Genomic DNA, 22,582 nt, shown 5'->3' on the forward strand with positions numbered 1-22,582 from the left:
AGCACTTAGATGGCAGACCTGGGATTCAAAGCTGCATCCGTGGTACCACTGGCAGGGTCGAGTGATGCCCGTGCCCATAGATAGGCGAGAAGGTGTTCAGGGTGGGAGAGGAATTTAGCCCTCCAAGGTGCATGCTGGTGAGGACTGTACCGGCCCCTTCCAGTACCCCACCCAGACCCTGTGGGTCCACCTACCGTCCAACCTGGGGGGCAGGCACACTCGCCAGTGATGTGGTGGCAGGTGCCCCCGTTCTGGCAGGGGCAGCGCAGCTCACAGTGAGCCCCGTGGCTTCCAGGTGGGCACAGCTCCTCACAGCTGCGTGGGAAGCAGAGGCATTAGACACAGCAGCATTTGGGTCAGGTGGCAGGGCCCCAGGGCTGTCGCTCCCAGCACTCCAGGGCTCCCTGGGTGTTAGCGGGTTTACAGCCAATGTGAACTGTATTAGGCACAAGGTTGGCCGAGATGTAGTCCTGCTTCCTGCCAGGAGGGGGAAGCAGGGCTCAGCTATAATAAACTGGAATGTTGTGTGCTGGGTCAGTACCTGAGGATGACTTAAATGTAAAGAAGTGTGTTCTTCTGGGGAAGGAAGGCTGAGAAAGGCTTTCCTAAGAGGGAGACATTTTGCTTGGGTCTTGAAGAATAAGTTAGTTTTAGCAGGAAAATGGGAAGAGCACACCGGCAGAAGGAACAGCACATGCAAAGGCACTGCAAAGTGGCCATTGATCTGGCCTTAAGTATTTGCCTAGATTCAGAGAGAGGGAATATCGGGGGCATGCCCCACTTCCAGACTCTGGAAGGCTCTCAGTTACCCTGGCAGGCTCATGTGCAAGGACTGGCAGGGTGGAGGTGGGGGGAGAAATTGCATAGAGTCTTGGCCTTGGACCTTCTTCCAGTGGCCCTGGCCTCTAGCTGGAGCTGCCCAGACATCAGGGCGGGAACACCTTCATTCAATAATGTGTCTATGGCCGAAGTCCTCGGGTGGCCTCTCTGGATCTCAGGCTGTTGGGAGGCCACTGGACCTTCAGCAGGTTGGGGAGGACTTTGATCTTGTCTCTGGGGGGGTCTCAACTAAGCAGATTTTGAGGTCCCCTGTCAATACGGACCATCCAGGGAACAGGAATGCAGGACTGTTTGGAGTCTGAGTGGAGAAGGTAAGGAGAAGAACAGGCTCAGTGAATTCCCCAAATCTGTGCATGACATCTGCCAGGGCCTCACCCCCACCTCAAGTGGCCCAGAAGAGTCAGGCCCTAGGTAAACGGCAGCATTTGGGTTATGATCAGAGGAGACTTCCATGCTGAGGCGTAGGGCTCCGACCAGGAAAGGCCTCCTCTGGAGGAGTTTAACGTGTTCCTCTGGCCATGGTGGCGCCCATCTGCGCTAATATTCACTTGCGCCCATTGCCCCAGGGTGGATGGCGGGATCTGAGACCTGCATGGGTGAGGCCTGGGTGCTCGAGCCTCTGCAGGACTTGGGGTCAGAGTGCGGGAGGTTTTGCAACCAGGACTATCCTGACCTTCCATCTGTTCCCACCACCCTGCCTGTTAGCAAGGAGCTGGTGGCAGCTGCCAAGAGGGCAGCTGGCCACCCCTGCCTGCCCCCTGAGCACCCCACCAGTTTTACTCACTAGACTCCGGTGTAGCCCGGGGCGCAGAGGCACTCGCCCGTGCGGGGGTCGCAGCTGGCGCCATGGCGGCACTGGCATGGCAGCTGGCAGCCCTTGCCATGGGTCCCAGGCGCGCAGAGCTCCTCACAGCGCCAGCCCCGGAAGCCAGCAGCACACACGCAAGCACCCGTGATGGGGTTGCACAGGGCCCCGTTCTGGCACTGGCACCGGTTGCTGCAGTGCGGGCCCCAGTGGTCGCTGTCGCAGCCTGCAAGAGAGGAGCCGAATCAGGACTGTGGGACCCCCATGGTCTCCCCTCGGGGTGGGGCCAGGAACCGACGGCCAGGTGCTCTTCCCATCTCTGCACCTCTCCCCTGAATAGGAGGCAGGAAGGGGAGTCTGGGTGGAAGGCTCGGCACCTCAGAACCTCCACCACCAATTCGCCAAGTCACCCAATAATCACACCAGCTAAGACGCTTGTTTCCTCAATACAAGTCCCAGTCAGGGCCATTCCATTCCAACCAATGCCTTCCCAAAGGCCCTCTCCTGTGCTGGGGATCTGGACCCTCAAGCTGTTTACCTCTCTCCGCCCTTCCTAACCTCCTCTAGGTTGGCTGTCTCTGCTCCTCTCAGCCAGGCCCTCTCTCTTTGGGTCTGCCACCCCTCTTTTCTGCAGCCCTGTCTCCCTTCTTGGTGCCTCCCCAGCCCAGCCCCCATTTCTCCACCTTTCCTGCCACTTTCCCTCTCTTCCCCAAACTCATCAGTGTCCTCACCGCTTGCCCCTCGCTCCCTGTGAATATGTCTTCACCCTCCGTGGCCTCCCCTGGCTCCATCTCCCCGTCCCCCTTCCCATTCCCCTCTCCGTGGCTTCTCCCTTTCAGTAACACCTATGCTCCCCGCCCCCCACCCCCGTCGCTTTTCTTCAGTTCGATTTCATTACTTTCCAAGCAGCCAACTTCAGAAGGAGCAGGAAAAAGAAATGTTCCCTGGAAGGTGACAGACAGCCTTCACGATCTTTATATGTAATTAAATGTTTCAAAGAGTGATATCTCAGCCCGCTTTTGTGAATGTGCAGAAATTCACACTCCATAGCTATGGAAAGGGGCTGAACGGCAGAGCCCCAGGAGGTCACCCAGCTGGTCGCCACCTCCCACTCCGACCCACCCCTGGTACATACAGGACACATAACAACAAGATGCCCTCAAACTACAGCCTCATTCACTTGAATCCTGGAGTAGGGGTGGATGTGGAGTCTAGGTGTGTATAGGCACAAATAGTGCTCCAGAAGTTCAACGGAGACAAAGATTGTTCCCAGCTAAGGAGATCAGGCAAGACTTCCTCAAAGAAAGGGCATCTGAATGGGCTGGCTCCCTCATCAGCTTATCATGGTGACCAACTGTTGCTGTCTCAGCACTGAGAGTCCTGTGTTCTGAGAAATCCCTCAGTCCTGGGAAAACTGGAACAGTCAGTCACCCTACTGCCTGAAGGCAAGGAGATGACCAGTTAACCTTTGTGCCCCAGTGATTCTGGGGTTTAGAGCCTCGGAGAGGGAAAGGGGCAGGTGAGAGGGACTGGGAAGGTGTCATCGGGGCAGGCTCAGTGTGAGCAAGGAGATGGTGACATTTGAGTGTTGGGTATGTACAGGAACACAAGGTTCTAGTGAGGTCAGTGAGCGCACGGGATCTTTGGGGACAAACGGGTAGACGGAAGAGTCACTCCATCAGCCGCACCAGTTTCCCTGCATGTACCTCCCACTTGCTGACCTGCGTCGGTGTCTTGGAGGCTGTTCATCACGCCTGAGTAGGTGGAACCACCCTAGGCCCAGAATCCCAATCACCCTATCTTGCTTCATCCCTTCGTCATCTATGCCCCGAATATTCACACATGCAAACAGAGCCACCAAATTATGAATGAGCCTCACCTGAGTTTTCCACCTGGCACTATCATGAGTGAGGCAAAAATCAAATCCAATAGCCAAAGCAACCTCGAGAAGGAACGACAAAGCTGAAGGCATCACTCTTCCTGATTTCAAACTATATTAAAAGCTGTAGTAATTAAAACAGTATGGTACTCAATACAGACACATAGATCAATGGAGCAGAACAGCCATTCCAGAAATAAACTCACACATATACAGTCAGTTAATTTATGACGAAGGAGACAAGAATATAAATAGGGAAAAGACAGTCTCTTCAACAAATGGTGTTGGGAAAGCTGGACAGCCACATGCAAAAGAATGAAAAGAGACATCTATTTACACCAAACAAAAAGAAACTCAAAATGGATTAAAGACTTGAATGTAAGACCCCAAACCATAAAATTCCTAGAAGAAACATAGGCCATAAGCTCCTTGACATTGGTTTGGCAATGAATTTTTAATTCGACACCAAAAACAAAGGCCACAAAAGCAAGAATAAACAAGTGGGACTACTACAAATAAAAAGCTTTTAGTACAGCCAAGGAAACCATTAACAAAATGAAAAAGCAACCTTCCAAACGGGATAAAATATTTGCAAATCATATTTGACTAAGGGTTAAAATCCAAAATATATAAAGGATTCATGCAACTCAATAGCAAAAAACCCCAAACAACCCAATTAAAAAATGGGCAGAGGACCTGAATAGACATTTTCCAAAGAAGACATAGAGAGGGCCAACAGCCACGGGGAAAGGTAGCCCTCGTGCACTGTTGGTTGGTATGTGAATTGGTGCAGCCACTGTGGAGGTTTCTCAAAAAATAAACAACAGGACTATCACATGATTTAGCAATTCCACCTCTGGGTAGTTATCCAAAGAAAATAAAATGCCAACAGGAAAAGATATATACCCACCCTTACACATGCTCACTGCAGCATTATTTACAAAGCTAAGACACGGAAGCAACCTAGGTGTCCATTAATAGATGAATGGAGAAGGAAAATGGCATATAAAAGCAATGAAATATTATTTGGCCCCCCAAAAGAAAGGACTCTTGCCATTTGTGACAACATGGATGGAGCATGAGGGCATTATGCTAAGTGAAATTAAGTTAAAGAAAGACAAATATGATCTCACTTACATGTGGAATCTAAAAAACAAACAAACAAAAACCCAACACATAGATACAAAGAACAGATTGGTGGTTGCCAGAGGTGGGGAATGAGGAGTGGGTGAAATAGCTGACGAGGATCAAAAGGTATGAACTACCAGTTATAAAATAAGTGAGTCCTGGGGATGTAATGTACAGCATGGTGACTATGGTTAATAATACTTGAAAGTTGCTAAGAGAGTAGATCTTAAAAATTCTCATCACAACAAAAAGTATTTGTAACTACGTGTGGTGATGGATGGTAACTAGATTCATTGTGGTGATCATTTCGCAATATATAAAAATGTCAAATCATATTACACACCTAAAACTAATGTTATATGTCAATTAAATTTCAATTAAAAAAATCAAGTCTATATTGGAACAATCTCATTCACACTGAAACAGGCTCACAGGACAGACAGTGACTGAGCACCGATTGGCATCTCCAACCTCACCCTCTCTGGGTCATACTCATGAGTGGAAAAGCTAGCAGGATCGCCTCCAGTATCATTTCTCTCTCTGTTTTTGTTGCCAAGAACACAGCTGAATTCCCATACATTGAAAGTACATATGATGTGACTCTGTTGTAATAATAGTGGCAACCACATTTTAAATGCTAACTTGTGACATCTAAAACTATTATTCCTCATTTTACAGATGGGGAAATAAAGGGTCAGAGAGAGAGTGATTGCCCAAGGTTATAGTCAAGGGCAGGTCCAGGTGTCTGGCTCCAGATTGCTCCACCACCGAAAATGGTGGATATTGGTGCTACACTCTTTATGACAAACACAAGGGGAACAGCAAATACTGGGGACAGAGAATGAAGTTAGCTTTGGTCATTGAGTCTGAGGCACCTAAGGGACATGCTGGAAGGCATCTGAAACCCATTCACTTACCACTGCCTGGCACACTAACACTTGGTGTTTCCATTCTTCTGCTTGGCAACAAACATTTGCCAACCACCTACTAATGCCAGAGGTGTCGCGCCCTTTTGGAGTGTATGCTCTCATGGGGACAAGAACACTGGAGCAGCATTTATGGTGCGCTGTGCAAGTTCAATACTAAGGGTGATGGGGGCACTGGGGAAGCTCGTGCAAACACAGTTTTATGAATCCTGACCATCTGGGTTCTCAGTGTGAGTGTGTGTGTACACACATGTGGATGTATGTGTCTGCTTGTGTGCATTTGTGTTTTACAGGACTCCTAAAAATATGCAGAAAGAGTTTTATGTCACAGTAGGAAACCATGCAAGTAAGCAGAAAAACATTTGTAGACTTAAAAAGCAAAGCAACTCAGGGCCATAAATTTAGAAACAAGTAGTCCCTCATATCCAAATTGACAGCAAGAGGTTACATTCAGTTTAGGGAACATTCTGATTAAGGAAGCAGAGAAGTGTGTAACCCATTCCGTATAACTTTCCTCTCAGAGTGATTAAATGAAAAAATGTTAGGGTTCACAGGGATGAGCTTCAGTTATCTAGAAAACCCACTTTGAAACACCTCCTTCCCCAGCACTGACAGGGAAATGAGGCAGAGCTACAGTAAGCCAATTATCTACCCTGTTTAAGGTGAATAAAAACTACCTTCATTAAAATTACAACAGGACTTTGCCTTCCTTCACAGATAATCACAAACTTCTCCCAATCTGGTCTTGGAATGTCACCCCCATACACACTTGATTTTTCCTGTCACAGACGCTTCTTCCTAATTATACTTGGCTTGGCGGATATTTCAAGCGGATGTGTCTCCTCTGGCCAGCCAGTGAGGGCTTTAGGGGCACGTAGAAGCATGTGGCCTGGCTTGTTTTGTTCCTTTGGGCTGGCCAACGCATGCCCCCCCAGCCGGTGCATCTCCAGCTGCCCTCTTCAGATTTTGCGTCCCAGGCCTAGTGAGCTCCGGGAGCATTTACTGCTCCCACACCCATTGGCGGTGGAAGCGATTATCTTTGTTTCGCAGATCAGGCAACAGAGGCCCAGCGGGGTTAAATAACTTGTTCAAAGTCACACAGCTGGGGAGTACTGGGCTACTGAGTTCCTAACCCCTGCTGTCCTACTGGCTGTGGTCTGGTGTTGACAGAAGAGGGACAGGGGATATTGGCAGCCTCCCAGCACTTAAAAAGCCACCTTGGACAATTCACAAAGAGATGAGAAGGCAGAGGCTCATTTTTCACACATGCCTTTCACACATTCAGGGATTGGTTTACCTGTGAATGATGGCCGTAGGGCCCAGGTTTTTCATGCCTGGCCCTTTTCCCCATAATTTTATTCTCTTCCGTTAAGACAATTCCTTTATTTAGAATATCCTCTATTGTGATAAAATATATGTAACATACACTTTGCCATTAGTGAATAATTAATTCAGTGGCACTGATCACATGCCCAGCATGGTGCAGCCATGGCCACAGTCCCCAGACTTTTCCGTCACCCCAAACAGAAACGCTGTGACTGACAAGCCATCACTCACCATTCCTTTCTTGCTTCTGGCGACCTCTAAGCTCCTTTCTGTCTCTCTGAATTGGTCTATTCTAAAGAGTTCATCGAAGTGGAATCATACAATATTAGCCTTTTGTGTCTGGCTTATTTTACTTCACATAATGTTTTCAAGGTTCGCTCAGGTTGTACCATGTAGCGGTACTTCGTCCCTTTTGATGGCTCTGTGGGATTCCATGGTCTAAATATGCCACACTGTCTTTATCCGTCATCCACTGATGGACGCCTGGGCTGTTTCCACCCTTTGGCTCTTGTGAATAATACTACTGTGAACATTGGTATATAGCATCTTTTTGAGTCCTGAAGACCATGTATTACAGGTAAAAAAAATACCTACAAGGTTTTTTGCCTTCTTTAATTTTCTCTTTAGGAACAAATAACTCGGCTGACCATTGTTTTGTCACCACCTCTACACAAACAGGATTTGGTGCCTTGTGTCTGACCTCCTGTGTTAGCCGAGGAGTCTCCGTGGTTTGCAGCAGGGGGCCTTAGGATGTGTCCTTGTTTGTAGCTGCGTCTGTCCCCCTTGGGCACCCAGCCTCACGCGGCGTCCAGCCCAGACTGGGCCCAGGAAGAGTTGTCAGCCGCGCTGGCCTGGCTTGTCCTTCTCCAGAGACTAACGAGCCCTCCGGCTGCTCATGGGAGTTTCCTTCCTCAGACAGTGGTTCTGGGCCTGACTGTACATTAGCATCACACTGGCAGGTCTGAAAACACTCATGCTTGGGCATCTGGCAGGGAGAGCTGGATGGTTCTTCCCATTGCACAGATGGGAATCCTAAGACTCAGCAAGGAGGAGGGCATGAAGATCGAGGGGGAGAAACGAACCCAGAGTCCGCTGACTGACCCTGAGTTGCCCTGGAGGTGGGGCCAAGCCCTCCCAATCCCTTTGAGCAGTGGAAAAGCTTGAGTAGTCAGAGCGCCTCCTGGGACTGGCCCATGCCCCCTGGTCTGCTCCCCTGCCGCACCCCCACCACACTCCCAAGAAGGAAGTAGGGGGAGCTGACAGCTCATGGAATCGCTCCTGCGTTACAAAGCAGCAGGCACGGAGGCAGAGATAGAGCGGCAGTGGCCCGAAACCTCTCCAGCTGATAAATAAAGTGACTTCCAAGTGAGCAAGGCCGTTTGTCAACTGACTTGCCCCAATAAAAGCACAAGCAAATTCTCAAGCTGAGCACCTCCACTCTTTTCAGGCCTAGGCTGCAATTCTGAGGGAGCGTCGAAGGGTGAGTCTCAGCCAAAGCTGTGCACTCTTGGGCAGCCTCCTTCCCTCTCTGGGCCACTGTTCACATCTGTAAAATGTGATCTGGATCAGTGGTTCTTGTTTGGAATAGGTCACCCTCCCCAAGATGGCATCTGGAAATGGAGGGAGGGGAAAATTAGGTTGCCACAGATGATCGGGGACAGTCCTGCGCAATGAAGAACCATGTTCTCCAAATGCTGGTGGTGTCCTCATTGAAAAACACCAGTAGGCAAATGCTGGGGTCTTGTTCAGCCCTGATACTGTGTCATATCTATGCTCTGTTGTTAAATGTCCCCACTTGAGAAACAGGCCTGAAGGGACAGGGTGGGAGGTACGTTTGTCCTTGTGCAGAAAAGAAAAATTCGAGGTGGTTACCTAGGCTCTGAACGGAGCCATTGCTCAGCTTCCTATCTTTCCACCACTTAGATTGGTGGAATTAAATATTAATAGACCAAGGTGCCGTAGATTAAAATCCAAATCTCCTGACACAGTCCCTAAGCCTAGAAGATGCTGACAGCACAGGACTATAATGATGTATCATTAGCTCTTAGTGATCTATTTATTACACATGTTACTTACTCTGTGTTATTTAACCACGCTATCTCTGTCTCCCTTAGGCCTCCGAGAGGAGGCGGGATTCACAGTGGCTGCAGGGACTGCAGCTGCACCTCCCGTCCCACATGCCGCTCCCAGGGCGGCAGGGATGGAGGGGCAAACATCCACGCAGGACAAAGCCCCCACCCTGTGAGCCTACTGTGCACTAGCCATGGTCTCACATGGGTTATGTCATTTAATCCTCTTACTAAACATGAGCCGTTCATTCAGACCTTCCCTGGTTCCAGAGATGATTTGAGCAAAATCATACGAGGTGGGATTATTACCTCATTTTTCAGCTGAGAAAACTGAGGTTCACAGACACATTAAACAACTAACCCAGCGTTTCTCAATCTTGGCACAATTGACATTTGGGGCCAGAAAACTCTTTGTTGTGGGGCCTGTCCTGTGCACTGTAGGGTGTTCAGCAGCCCCCTGGCCTCTGCCCACTGGAAGCCAGTAGGACACTCCCATCTAAAACTAACAACCAAAATATCTCCAGATATTGACAAATGTCCCCCTGGGGACAAAATCACTGACTGCAAAAGGCAGAGTTGAGAGTCAGAGAGTGGCTTTCTTACTCCTAGGCTTTAAACAGGTCATCTTTAAACACATTTTATAGGTCAGGAAACTGGGCCAGAGAGGCCAAGTGACTTGCCCACAGCCACACAGCTAATACATTGCAGAGGCAGATTTGAAACTAGCTGTCCATGTTGATCTAGGGCTCATTCCATCCCACCACACCAGATTTCAGGAGATGAATTATTCACTTGTCAAGCAATAGGTCTCACTGAGAACACCTATTATATTCAAGGGTCAGTTTGCAAAACAGACCAGCAAATGAGAAACACAGGCCCACCAGAACACGGAGTGACGGGAGGGGTCCCAGGCAAGCTGTCGCTGGGGCAGTTACAACTGGGGTGTATGCTCACTGTCAGGCCATGGTCAGGATGCCTGGGAGCCGCAGGGGTTCAGGGTAGCAGGGCAGGAGGAGAGAATAAGGCCAGCGGGTAGAGTATAGTGGCCTGAGCAAAGGCAGTCACTCCGAAACAGATCAGAGAGTCACTTCAGCAGATCAGAGCATTCACAGCAGATCGGTCACCCCAGCACCTCTCTGTGGATGGACGCATCTGGACACCAGCACTGGGGCCTTACTTCAAGATATGGCTGAGTCTGCCTGGCATTTCATCACTAGGACTCCATTCCTCAGGGTCTGCAGGAATCCCCTAGGAAATGCACATCATCTATGTGTAGGGGTGTGTGTGTGCAGGGGTGAGGTCGGTGCTCAGTGACATCATGAGGTGTGATCAGCTATTAATACCGCAGTTATCTCTTAATATCCAAGTGGCAATTAGCAGACCTGGGAGTCAGAGGAGGAAGAGTGTGTGTTCAACCGGCTTTTGGACAGAGGAGATGCAAAGGTGTGGAAATCAAATTTATCGAAGTCCCTCACAGGGACGGCACTGGTGTGGAAGGCCACAGTATTGCATGGCCAGGTGACGGCAAAGACAACTTGCCAGGACTAACTTGCTCAACTCAAGCCATGACTCCTTAGGGTAGTTATAATTATCCCCATTTTACAGAATAAGGAATCCAGGTTAGGTGTGGTTAGGTGGCTTGCTCATGACTTTACAGCCCCCATGATCTCTGTCCCTTTTCTCAAATGGGGACATTTAACAAAGGGGCCTTGAACCCCAGAGTACTGGGCTGGAGGCACAGCAGAGCTGGTATGTCGGAGTTCCTTTACACCTTTGCTCTCCTCGTATGGAAGAGGCTTTTGAGACACACAGAGGGAAGGAAGCTGTGCAGGTCATCAGTGGGCGGCAGGGGAGGGCGAGACCCCAGGACCCCTGCCAAGTCTCTGGGCCATGCTGAGCATAGAGGCTGGTGCAGATTCTACCGGCTCCTCACACTCTCTCTCCTTTCTCTTCTGGTATCCAAGTCAGAACCCATGCACCACCCCTCTGCACCCTTAAAACCTCTGCCCTGGCTGCACTGTCTCTGGGATAAATGCACCTCAATGGCCCAGCACTTCCGTGTCATGCACCTTAGCAACAGGGACAACGAGGCTCAGGTGCGAGGTAAGCTGGGGGCTGCCCCTAATGGACCCAGGGGCTGGCTGGAGCTAGTCTGCCCTCAGCTCTGCTCACAAATCTTCCCCCTCCTCCACGGGCTTGTCTTGAGAGCCCAGCTCCTGCTGCCCCACTCGCTTAGATCTGCCTGCACTGCTGCCTTTGAAGTTTGCCAGCCCCAAAGACCATTTATCTCCACAATTTGCCTAGAAAGCCTCATAAATCATGTCTGTGCACAAAGGAGTTGCCTCTTTGGAAGAGCCTTTCAAAGGCAGCTGGCAAAGACACCACAGACCTACCAGGGGGCTACCCAGTCTCTTCAGCAGCATGGCCCACCCCTCACCTCCTTTGCAAAGCTCCTGAGCAAACCCCAGCCTGGGGAGGGAAGGGGGTAGTTGAGGATCAAAAGTAATTTGGTGAAGCTTTGCAGTATAGGAGAGGGGCCCTCGGTTGCGGGTTCTGGGGGCAATGAACTCACAGTCATAGCAGGAAAGGCCATGGAAGGTCATGGGGTCCAAGCCCGTTTCCCATGAGGGAAACACTCCTCACTGTACTCATTCTACAACCTTGTCTACCATTTCCCTGTCATTCCCCTTCACTCCAACTTCCTTCAAATAGTGACGTCTGGTCTGGTACAAAGAGACTCTCTGGCTCTGTCACAGGCCTCGAGTAAGGTACCACCTTTTCAGGCCTCAGCATCTCCCTTGGCAAAGAGACAGGATTACTTCAGATGAGTGGGTGTCAAGCTGGGGCCCATGGAGTCCAAAGGGGTCCTAAGCCTGAGGTAGGGGTTGAGACCATGACAGAGGCTCTGGACCTTCCGTTTCCACAGCTCTAGGGCTGCTTAATTTTCTGCTGGTTCTTACATAAGGACAAAGGATTAAGCAGCTAAAGGGTAGGAGGTTATGTGAAAACCCAATTTCTAAGACCATTTTTGCCTTTAAAAGTCTGTGTTTGGATTGGACTGGTCTAATATTGTTGAAATGTCTGCGCTACTCAGGGCAATCTATAGATTGAATATAATCCCTACAAAAATACCAATGGCATATTTCATAGAACTAGAGCAAATACTTCCGAAATTTGTACAGAATCACAAAAGATCTCATAGCCAAAGCAATCTAGAGAAAGAACAAAGCTGGAGGTACCACACTCCCTGGTTTCAAACTATACTACAAAGCTATGGTAATCCAAACAGTTGGGTACTGGTACAAAAATAGACACACATGTCAATGGAATAGAATTGAAAGTCCAGAAATAAAGCCACACACACATATACAGATAAATAATTTATAACAAAGAAGACAAGAACATGCAAATGGGGAAAGGACAGTGTCTACAACAAACATTGTTGGGAAAACTGGACAGCCATGTGCAAAAGAATGAAACTAGACCACTGTCTTATATCCACATACACAAATATAACTCAAAACGGATTAAATACTTGAATGTAAGACCTGAAACCATAGAGTTCCTGGAAGAAAGCATAGGTGGTAAGCTTCTTAGCACTGGTCTTAGTGATGTTTTTGTGAATGAGACAGGACAAGGGAAACAGGGCAAAGATAAACAAATGGGAAAACATTGAACAAAAAAGCTTCTGCAGAGTGAAAAAAGCTGAGTGAAATACCAAATACTAAAGTGAAAAGGCAACCTACTGAATGGGAGAAAATATTTGCAAATCATACATCTTATGGGGGTTAATATCCAAAATATGTAAAGAACTTATACAACTCAACAACAAAAAAAACAAGTAACAGATTAAGAAATGGGCAGAGGATCTAAAAAGACCTTTTTCTGCTGCTAGGCTGCTGTTTCCACATCCGTGGGCAATAAGCTATTACTAAGTCACTACATGAAGAGCTCTGCCCAGTGCCCTGGGAGGAGGCAGAGACGAAGGAGGATTACGGACGAAATCCAACGCTCCACCTACCGCCAGGAGAGCAAAGCCGGGTTTTAAACCCTTTTACCCCAAAAACATTCCATTGTCATTTCTCGGTCTCACCGAATCCATAGTGAACTTGCCTGGGGCTGAAACCCTCAGACAAGACAGGAATTGAGGGTGGAAAGAGGGATGCACACAGCCTGGCTGCAAGATGGCCTGGGAGGAAGGTGGAGGAGTTTGTTTCACTGAAGGAAGACTAGACCACTTCTCAAACTAGCCACGGGGAAGGACCAGCTTTTCCTGTTCTTCAATCTACATACAGGTCACAGCAGATGGGACTCACAGGAGACGGGGACAACATCCACACTCAGCGGTGCCTGTTTAGTGGAGTTTTCCACCAAACCTGGGTCTGGCTGGCAGAGCAATGTCAAAGTTGCTCTAACTCTCTAAACACTTACCCCCAGTGTCTGACTTATAACTGGCTATGCTGCCAATGGGTTTCAGCCCCAGGCAAGTTCACTATGGACTCAGTGTGACCAAAGAAATGACAGTAGAACATTCTTGGGGTGAAAGGGTTTATGCCTCTGCCCAGAGCACTGGGCCGAGCTCTCTCTATAGTGCAATAATAGCTTATTGCCTAAAGGTGTGGAAGCTGTAGCCCAGCAACAGGCCAGTTACATCACCAAGTGGTTTAAGTTCAGTGACGATCCTGGCCATAGGAACCCCAACTTCCCCACACTGGCCAGTCATGACTCTTGGACGTCTGGCCCATAGACTACTCTGGGTGGCACTGGGCCAGAGCCCAGCTCAGAGGAGGGACGAAGGACAAACCAAGACAGGTTCTAGGTAGTTTTGCTGCACATCAGCTGGGTGACATTTCTGCCCTCCCCGTCTCCCTTGGGAAGTCCTGCAGACTCCCAGGCTTTGCTGTGCTGCCTAAGAAATGAGGAGCTTGGGAATGATGAACATAACCAAGGATGACATTAAAAATACTTCCTAACTGGCAGAGCAGGCACCCAGCGAGCAGAATGGCCGTGTGGCTCTGTTGGTACCTGTTGTTCTGGCCAGGCCAGGAGCAGCTAACACCCAGTGAACCCTGTTATTGGTGAAGCATTGTATGAACTCTTTACAAGTAGAATCTTATTTAACCCTCCTAACTTTCCTGTGACCTCCATTTTCAGATGAGGAAACAGACACAGAGAGAGAATATCCTGCCTAAGGAGAGCAGCCAGATGTTGCCAGAGTCACGGGGAAGCCTCTCCCCTCCGTCCCCTGCCTGCCTCTGGCCCCACCTGGGCGGTTCGGAACACCAGACTTACAGTCCAGGCCCCCCGCAGACTATCTGTGTGGGCCTAGGCAAATCACATCCCCTGTTTGGACATGAGGCCCCCCACTGTAAAGTAAGGAGGGTGGCCCTAGATGAGCCCCAAGAGTCCTTCCACCTCACACATACTGAGCCTTCTGAGTGACCTGGAGGAACAATGTGAGACAGAGACTCGGGGATGCGGAGAACAGCGAATCCGAAGGAGGGAGCCAAGCGTGGCATCTTGGAGCACGTGCGTGCGCTCTGAATTTCTGCTCACAGGCTCCCTCTGAATATCAGGCATAAAAGGAATTTTCACAGCAAAGACAACAAATGCACATTTGTCTCACTTTATACAACCATTCTTCCAAGTCCTTGTACAATTAACTTGTTATTTGGAATTACCCTGTTTATCTGTGCACTTTGACTTTCCAAATCACCTCTATGCCTATAGGTCATCAAAGCAAAGACAAGCATTCCCATTGCTCAGGCGGAGACACCAAGGCCCAGGGAAGTGAAGCAGCTTGCCCAGGCATGGGTCTAGTTAGCAGGAGGGTCGAGACTCTAGGTCTTCAGGCTCTGTCCCCACCCGCCTCCGTGGCACTGATTCCCCAGTGGGGTCACCTGCCACAGCACCTACCACTCAGCAGGAAGCCACGTGTCTTTGGTATTTGGGGCCTCCTGCTCAGCTCTGCCTTGCGGTTTGTTTCATCTTTGTCATGGCCCATTTGTCCCTGCCTAGGGAGGGACTTTGAGAGCAGCTCCCCACCGGGCCTGCCAGTCAGAGGACACTCTCTCTGTCACTGTTGGGCAAGGCCCTCTGGTTTCCCCTGCAGCGAGGAGGCCTGTGTGCGAGTGACAAATGCCCTTCCTGTCTATGGAGAGTTATTACGGAAGGACAGGAACCAGCTGCTTGTGGGGTCTATGGAGCCAGGGAAAGGCACTAGTGCTGCAGCGGTAGGGGTCTGGGTAGCTAGCTGTCTGTTCTTTCACTCCATAAAACTTTACTGAATGCCTACTATGTGCCAGGCACTGGGGATATGTAGGGAACAAAGCCCCCATGGTGCCTTCCTGGAGCTAACAGTCTAGCAGCAGAGAGAGGCTTAATTTAGCTTAAATAAGCAAATAAAAGCCTCCATTTCAGCCTTTGCTCCAACTGTCCCTCCTCAGGGCCTGCCTGGGCCTTTCAAAGATCCTTTCTAAGTTCTCTCCCCCAAACGCCCGGCTTTACTTTTTCTTTTGAGAATTTATGCTACCTGATATTATGTAATCACTGTGTCAATATATTTATTCCCACCTCTTTGTTCATTATCTGAGACTCCCACTAGAGTGTCAGCTTAAGGAGGGCAGGGCCTGTTTTATTCTCTGCTTCATGCCCAGTGCCTGGAACAGTGTCTGGCATAGAGGAGAGGCGTAATAAACATTCACTACACAAAGGAGTGAATGAACAAGTAAATCTGTGACTGTAAGTTGCAGTAAGGGTGTGAAGGTGCAAATAAGAGCTGGATGGAGAACAAAGACAGGAGCCGCCTTTCAGTTGGGAGGTGAGGGAAGGCCTCTCTAAGGAGGTGGCATTTATGCCGAGAGCCGAAGAATGAGGAGGCAGTTGTGAGAAGAGCAGGAGGTAAGAGGCTTCCAGGTTGAATCAAGAGCACGGGCAAATGTCCTGAGGTGGGGAAAGGCTTGGCAGAGCCAAGGCACTGAAGCGGGCAGCACAGGTGGAAGGAAATGAGAAAGGGACAGGGCTCCAGGTGAGGTAGACAGGGCCAGACTGCATGTGGCCATGGCGCGGAGCTGGGCTTTGATTCTAAAAGCAATGGGAAGCACCTGCAGGGCTCTACTATGGTTTGATGAAAGTAATGGAGCAGGACTTCACTGTGGACAGGACTTGCCACCCTGGTCCAGGAGGGACATGGTCAGGGACACGGTTCCACTCTGCAGTCCATCATCATCCTGATGGCTTAGAGGAGAGTGACAGGGCGGCCCTTCCACTCCACAGATTTGTGTACAGCACTGCTGGTGCCAGGGAGGTGGCCCTCACCCTTACCCCCCACCCTGTGCCAGGCAGGAAACAGCTGGGCATGGGGGATGAATGGGGTGGAGACTCAGTCGGGGCAGCTCAGTGTGCACAGGCATCCAAGTCGTTCAGAAAGTGTGCTGACGGTTGTACACAAGCTGAGATCATCTCATGAATGATGTGCCTCACCTCCCCCACCAGAGGAGGTGGAGGCCTTGCTAAATATGGTTTCCCTTTCTGTTATTTAGGTCTCTGAGTGCCAAGCATTGACTCTTGAGGCCTGTCTCACCCATCACTAAACATGGGTGCTGCACTTATCAGAGGCTGGAGAGGAGAGAGGGCTGCCCCCAGCAGTGGTGGGTCCCTTTGTGCAGCTGGGAACCATGAGGAGGAGACTTGGGTGTGTGGGGAAGGCTAGGGCCACCCCAGACCCGAGGGTCCAGTCACTTACCTGGTGAGGAAGCCAGCCAGCACAGGAGCAAACGGGATGGGGTTACTGACCTTGGGATTTCTGATGACTACAGGCGAGGGAGGCCCAGAGCAGGCAGTGGCAGGTGGGCTTCATTAAGCAGCCATCTACATTTTATGTTTCTGGAACATCCCTGGAGCACTTATGGGCCTGGGACCTCAGAGGGAATCTAACGAGCTTAATTTAGCAAAAGTGGCCTGGGCCTAGTATCCCTCATTTTGTCTGGGGGCACTCAGCCTCCTCCAGAGCACCTCTCCTTCTCCATATGGGAATTACTCCGCAAGGCTCTGCAGCCCCCGCCCAGGGGAAGGGCTTCTCCATCTCCTGAAATCCCCTTATCTAGTAAGGCTCAGATTAAATGCCTCCTCCTCAGAAGCCCTTTTGGGGACCTTCCTGCTCCCCACCTCATTCTAAATTCACTGTGCCTACTGCTTATTTGCCTTGTATTGAGGTAGATGCTCACCCATCTGGCCCCTGAGCTTTGGAACCACACAGACCTGGGTTTGAATCCCATTTGTGCCTTTTATACTCTGTGTGACCTTGGGCAAGCTACCGTATCCCTTACAGCTTAGCATCCTCATCTGACCTATCAAATGGGGTTCTTACATGCCTTAGAGGGTTATGGTCAGGATACAGTGCAAAAGTATTTTATTCAGTGACTTGCAAGTAGGAGATGCTCAGCACTATTCAACAGACCCTTCAAGAACATGTGGAGATACCCTGGGCAAGGAAAACAACAGCAAAAATGAACAAGTGGGACTATATTAAGCTGAAAAGCTTCTGTACAGCAAAAGACACCATCAATAGAACAAAAAGGTACCCTACAGTATGGGAGAATATATTTGTAAATGACAGATCTGATAAAGGCTTGACGTCCAAAATATATGAAGAGCTAACCCACCTCAACAAACAGAAAACAAATAATCCAATTAAAAAATGGGCAGAGAAGCTGAACACACAGTTCTCCAAAAAAGAAATACAGATGGCCAACAGACACATGAAACAATGCTCCACATCGCTAATTATCAGAGAAATGCAAATTAAAACCACAATGAGGTATCACCTCATACCAGTAAGGATGGCTACCATCCAAAAGACAAACAACAACAAATGTTGGCGAGGTTGTGGAGAAAGGGGAACCCTCCTACACTGCTGGTGGGAATGTAAATTAGTTCAACCATTGTGGAAAGCAGTATGGAGGTTCCTCAAAATGCTCAAAATAGAAATACCATTTGACCCAGGAATTCCACTCCTAGGAATTTACCCTAAGAACGCAGCACTCAAGTTTGAAAAAGACAGATGCACCCCTATGTTTATCACAGCACTATTTACAATAGCCAAGAATTGGAAGCAACCTAAGTGTCCATCAGTAGATGAATGGATAAAGAAGATGTGGTACATATACACAATGGAATATTATTCAGCCATAAGAAGAAAACAAATCCTACCATTTGCAACAACATGGATGGAGCTAGAGGGTATTATGCTCAGTGAAATAAGCCAAGCGAGAAAGAGAAATACCAAATGATTTCACTCATATGTGGAGTATAAGAACAAAGGAAAAACTAAAGGAACAAAACAGCAGCAGAATCACAGAACCCAAGAATGGACTAACAGTTACCAAAGGGAAAGGGACTGGGGAGGATGGGTGGGAAGGGAGGGATAAGGGCGGGGGAAGAAGAAAGGGGGTATTATGATTAGCATGCATAATGGAGGGGTGGGAGAAAGGGGAGGGCTGTACAACACAGAGAAGACAAGTAGTGATTCTACAACATTTTGCTATGCTGATGGACAGTGACTGTAAAGGGGTTTGTGGGGGGTACCTGGTATAGGGGAGAACCTAGCAAACATAATATTCTTCATGTAATTGTACATTAATGATAACAAAAAAAAAAAGAAAAGGGGGATTACTCCCTGATAGGATAAAACTAACTGCAAATCAACGATTAATGCATGCTTTAAATATCCTTAATTTTGATCATTTAAAGGGTGTCAGATGATCAGCTATGGAAATACATTTTTCTGATAATATTCCTTTCTCTTAAAAAAAAAAAAAAGCAGTTCCTGTGTGGTGATCTCCAATAAGTTCTTCACAATGGTATAAAGGGCATATCAAAGTGTGGGCAAAGGGTTTATTTGTGTTTATACAGAGGATCAAAGCCTAATTTGCCTACCCAGAAAACGAATTAAGATACAATATGAAGAAGAACTTCCAACATCAACATTCTCTGGAAGAGTCATTCCAGAAGATGATCATCAAAAAACTTCAACAAAGATCCTGGCGCTGTTGCAGTTGTAGCTGCATTCATCCCACCGGTTCCTGGACTTGCCATTGGAATGAAGAAGGAGATATCTAAGCTGGCCTGTGCATACAGTAAAAGAACAAATTTGACTGGATCTATACCGTCGGAACTCAACCAAGAATTAGGAGAAGTGCAAGTTGTAGCGCTCCAAAATCTTGCGACTATAGACTATCTACTGTTAAAAGAACATATGGGATGTGAACAGTTCCCAGGAATGTGTTGTTTTAACTTGTCTGATTTTTCTCAAACTATTCAAATTCAGTTAGACAATATCCATCATATTATTGGTAAGTTTTTACAAATGCCTAGGGTGCCTAACTGGTTTTTTTGGTTTCACTGAAGATGGCTGGTAATTGTAGGTCTGCTTTGGTTATGTAGTTGTATTCCTATTATGTTAATGTGTGTACGCAATTTAATTAGTAGTTTAAAACCTATACATGCTTACGTTATACTGCAAGAAGATATGTTGAAGAAATAATCAATCTTCCCATGTTTTCTTCTGTCTGCTACTTCTATAGCTTTTCTTCTTCCTTCCTAACTACAACCCTTAAGTAGAATTCGTGCCTCATATCGAAATTACCAAGTATCATAATTCTTCCAAGTGGTAAAGATACCTCAAGACAAATGCTGGGCATAGAAGCCACAGGGCATAAATCTGCAAAGAAGTAAAAAGCTAACCTTTTCAAACAATATGGCTTCTCTCTCACTTACCAACTTTACATTTCCCTGTATGGCCCCGGAAGATGACTGGTTAGCCAGAGATGGGTAAGATTCCTCAAGGGAGGAACAACCTAAGACAGGCACAGTTGCAGGGGGGCCATCAGGTGAGAAATTGGGGATCAACAGAGGTGAGGCTTAGAACCTCACCCCACTGTTTTGAGAGAAATCTTCTGCATCCGTGGATGTTTTGCTGCCCTTGTCTAGCTTGGATTAATACTTAGTCCATAGGCACACACCTGATCATCTACATTTGCCCTCTTACAGCACTAAACTATGTTTTCTACCTTTATCTTGCATCTACCTACCACTTCAGCATTTTATTTAAAAAAAATAAATAATAATAATAATAATAATAAGGGAGAAATGTGGGATTCACATATAAATCAAGTATAAAAATCAAATGAATATTCACATTTGACCTGATTGTTTATAGTTCATAATGTGTGATCAAAACCGAAAGTTTCTGTGATGACTGCCCTTGCACTGTTCACCATGTAAAAACTTATTTACTATGTAAGAATTTGTCCACCATGTAAGAACTTGTTCGTTATGCTTCAGATGACTGGAGACTGTTGAGAATTAGGCTTGGGGTGGATTAATGATTGTGCATTGACTCCCCTATACAGAATTTTATTGTTGTTAACAACCATTTGATCAATAAATATGAGAGATGCCCTCTCAAAATAAATAAATAAATAAAATATTTCATATTAAAGAGAGAAAAAAAAAAGAACGTGTGGAGATAGATAAATGAATCCACAAAGTCATCAACTGAGGCATCATGTCATGTGTAAGGGTGAACTGATTAAGTAGCCGCATTATTAACTGAATTCATAATAGGTCATTATTATCATCACCTGGCTGTAATCTCCTTCAGGGAGGAGTTTGGTTTGTACTTCCCAGAAGCAGACTCTAAGGTGACTTCATGGGAAAGGGAAGGGAGATGAAGCATAGCTTGAGCTTATTCCACCCGAACCTTGGGGAGTCAGTGAAGAGCTCTGCTTAGAGTTATCCCAATCAAGGGGCAAGGCAGCCAGCCGGGCATCACCCGTTAGCCTCTCGGTCCTGCCCCGGCTGAGGGCTGCTGGCCAGGCATCCGCTCTCAGGCACCTTGTGCTCACTCTGTGTATTTCACCCAAGGCAGAGTGACAAGTATTTGTCACAGCTAAAGGCTGGCTGCTGCAGAGACCAAGTCTGTTTTATTTCCCACTGTATACATAGTACCTAACATGCTGTCTGGTATGTATCAGTCACTCAATATTAATGTTGGTTGATTCAATGAATAATTCATCAACAAACATAAGAAATGGTTAGAAGAGCTGGGGATAAAAAGATGACCTGGCTCCTGCCCTTGGGTCCTCACAACCTGTGGATGGGGTTGGGGGTGGCATGGACACATGAAAGAGACAAAAAGTCTCACTAAAAGTCAAGGAAGTGACTTCCAGGGAGAAGTGAAAGCACACTTGAACTTGAGGTGCTTAGAAGAGAAGTAGCCCCAGGCTTGGGAAGGTTTATGGAGAAGATGGGACTTGAGAGGCCTGAAGAAGGAGAGGACTCAGGCAGGCATACGAGGGGAGGAGTCGGGCAGGCTAGAGAGGACAGCATAAGCAAAGGCCCGGAGGAAGGGATGTCGGCATGGGTGTAATGGGGAGACAACAGGAAAGGAGAGTCTGACTGGAGTATCTGCAGGTTCTCTAATCCTGTCAAGGTTAGTGCTGGGCAGTGGAGACCAAAATTTGGCCTCAGAACTCAGGAGAGAAGGGACCTCAGGGCATGTCTAGGAAGAATAAGAATTGGGAATAGCCTCCAGGCCGTGGGTGCCACCACCTATGTGCAGGAGAGGTTCCTCTGGGACTGCTAGGAGGACTGGAGTCTCCACACTCACCAGGTGCTGCCCATAAAAGTTTCTCTGTCTGCTGTATGCAGTACACAACCTGAACATCTGTACCTAGCAGCCCTGTCTGGCTGGTGTAAGGGAGAAGAGAAAGATAAGAAGCACTGAGAAACTGAACAAGAGGGGACACGTTGTTCAAGAGGGGACTCTGCCCCAGCATTCCAGAGCCCTGGTAGGGGATGCCACACTACCAAGAATTAGATTCCCTGGGAGCCTAAGTACTACAAAGGTGGTCCTCATTCTGTAACTCGGCCTCCTTCTGGGAGGATAGGAGACTTAGCAGCTGCTGCCCCCTGAGGTCTCTCTCTCTCTCTCTCTCTACCTGCCTCCATTTCAATCTTTGCTGCCTCTTTCCTCACTCTCACCCCCTTTTCCTTCACCCTACCCATCTTTCTCCCTCATTTCCTTCCCCTCGATGTCTGGGACCCAAAGGGGTTGGAGCGGGAGGTTCGGTGAGGCTGATGCCCAGGACCTGCTGGGAAATGTGTGGGAGGGCAGTTGGGAGGCCCTCTGGACTGGATGTTTCAACAAAAGGGGGTCCCAGCGGGCCTCCCTGGTGTGTGAAATTTTCTTTTCTTTTCCTTTCAAAGCACTTCACTTACAAAGGAAGCCAAGCCCAAGTGAAGGGAGTAGGATAAACTCAGGCGCAAAATCAAAATGCCTTTGAACCTGGGCTCAGAGCTCTGTGGTCTTCTCCTGTCCCAGGTCAGGGGCTGGCAGGAGACTGGGAAGCCCTCATGCCTAATTGGCAGCTAATTGAATATGGGGAGGGTAGAGTGGAATGGGGGCTGGAAGTGACTTGTTCAGGATTGGGTGAGCACAGCTCCTTTGAACTCAGTGTAAAAGCAGGTCTGTTACAGGTTTTCTCGCCTGCATCGAGGTGGCAGGGAGACAGGCTTCTATTGCTTAATGAGCTCATGGCTCAAGCTG

General features: G+C 48.2%; 1 protein-coding gene across 12 annotated transcripts in view; it reads right to left on the reverse strand.

The window, feature by feature from the left end:
• The window catches only part of MEGF11 (multiple EGF like domains 11), a 329,933-nt gene that overhangs the window by 71,627 nt on the left and 235,724 nt on the right, over positions 1 to 22,582 (reverse strand). For all 12 annotated transcript variants that reach the window (XR_012120744.1, XM_037010031.2, XM_037010030.2 and 9 more), the window contains exons 6-7: positions 1,625 to 1,871; positions 195 to 315 (exon numbers count right to left, since the gene is read on the reverse strand). Coding sequence is in view for 11 of the 12 variants with exons in the window: in XM_037010031.2 (XP_036865926.2) it covers positions 195 to 315; positions 1,625 to 1,871 (368 nt within the window). In the remaining variant the exon portion in view is untranslated. The remainder of the gene's footprint in view (positions 1 to 194; positions 316 to 1,624; positions 1,872 to 22,582) is intronic.

The sequence above is a fragment of the Manis javanica genome, chromosome 8 (genome assembly GCF_040802235.1).
Source record: "Manis javanica isolate MJ-LG chromosome 8, MJ_LKY, whole genome shotgun sequence".
NCBI classification, from domain to species: domain Eukaryota; kingdom Metazoa; phylum Chordata; class Mammalia; order Pholidota; family Manidae; genus Manis; species Manis javanica.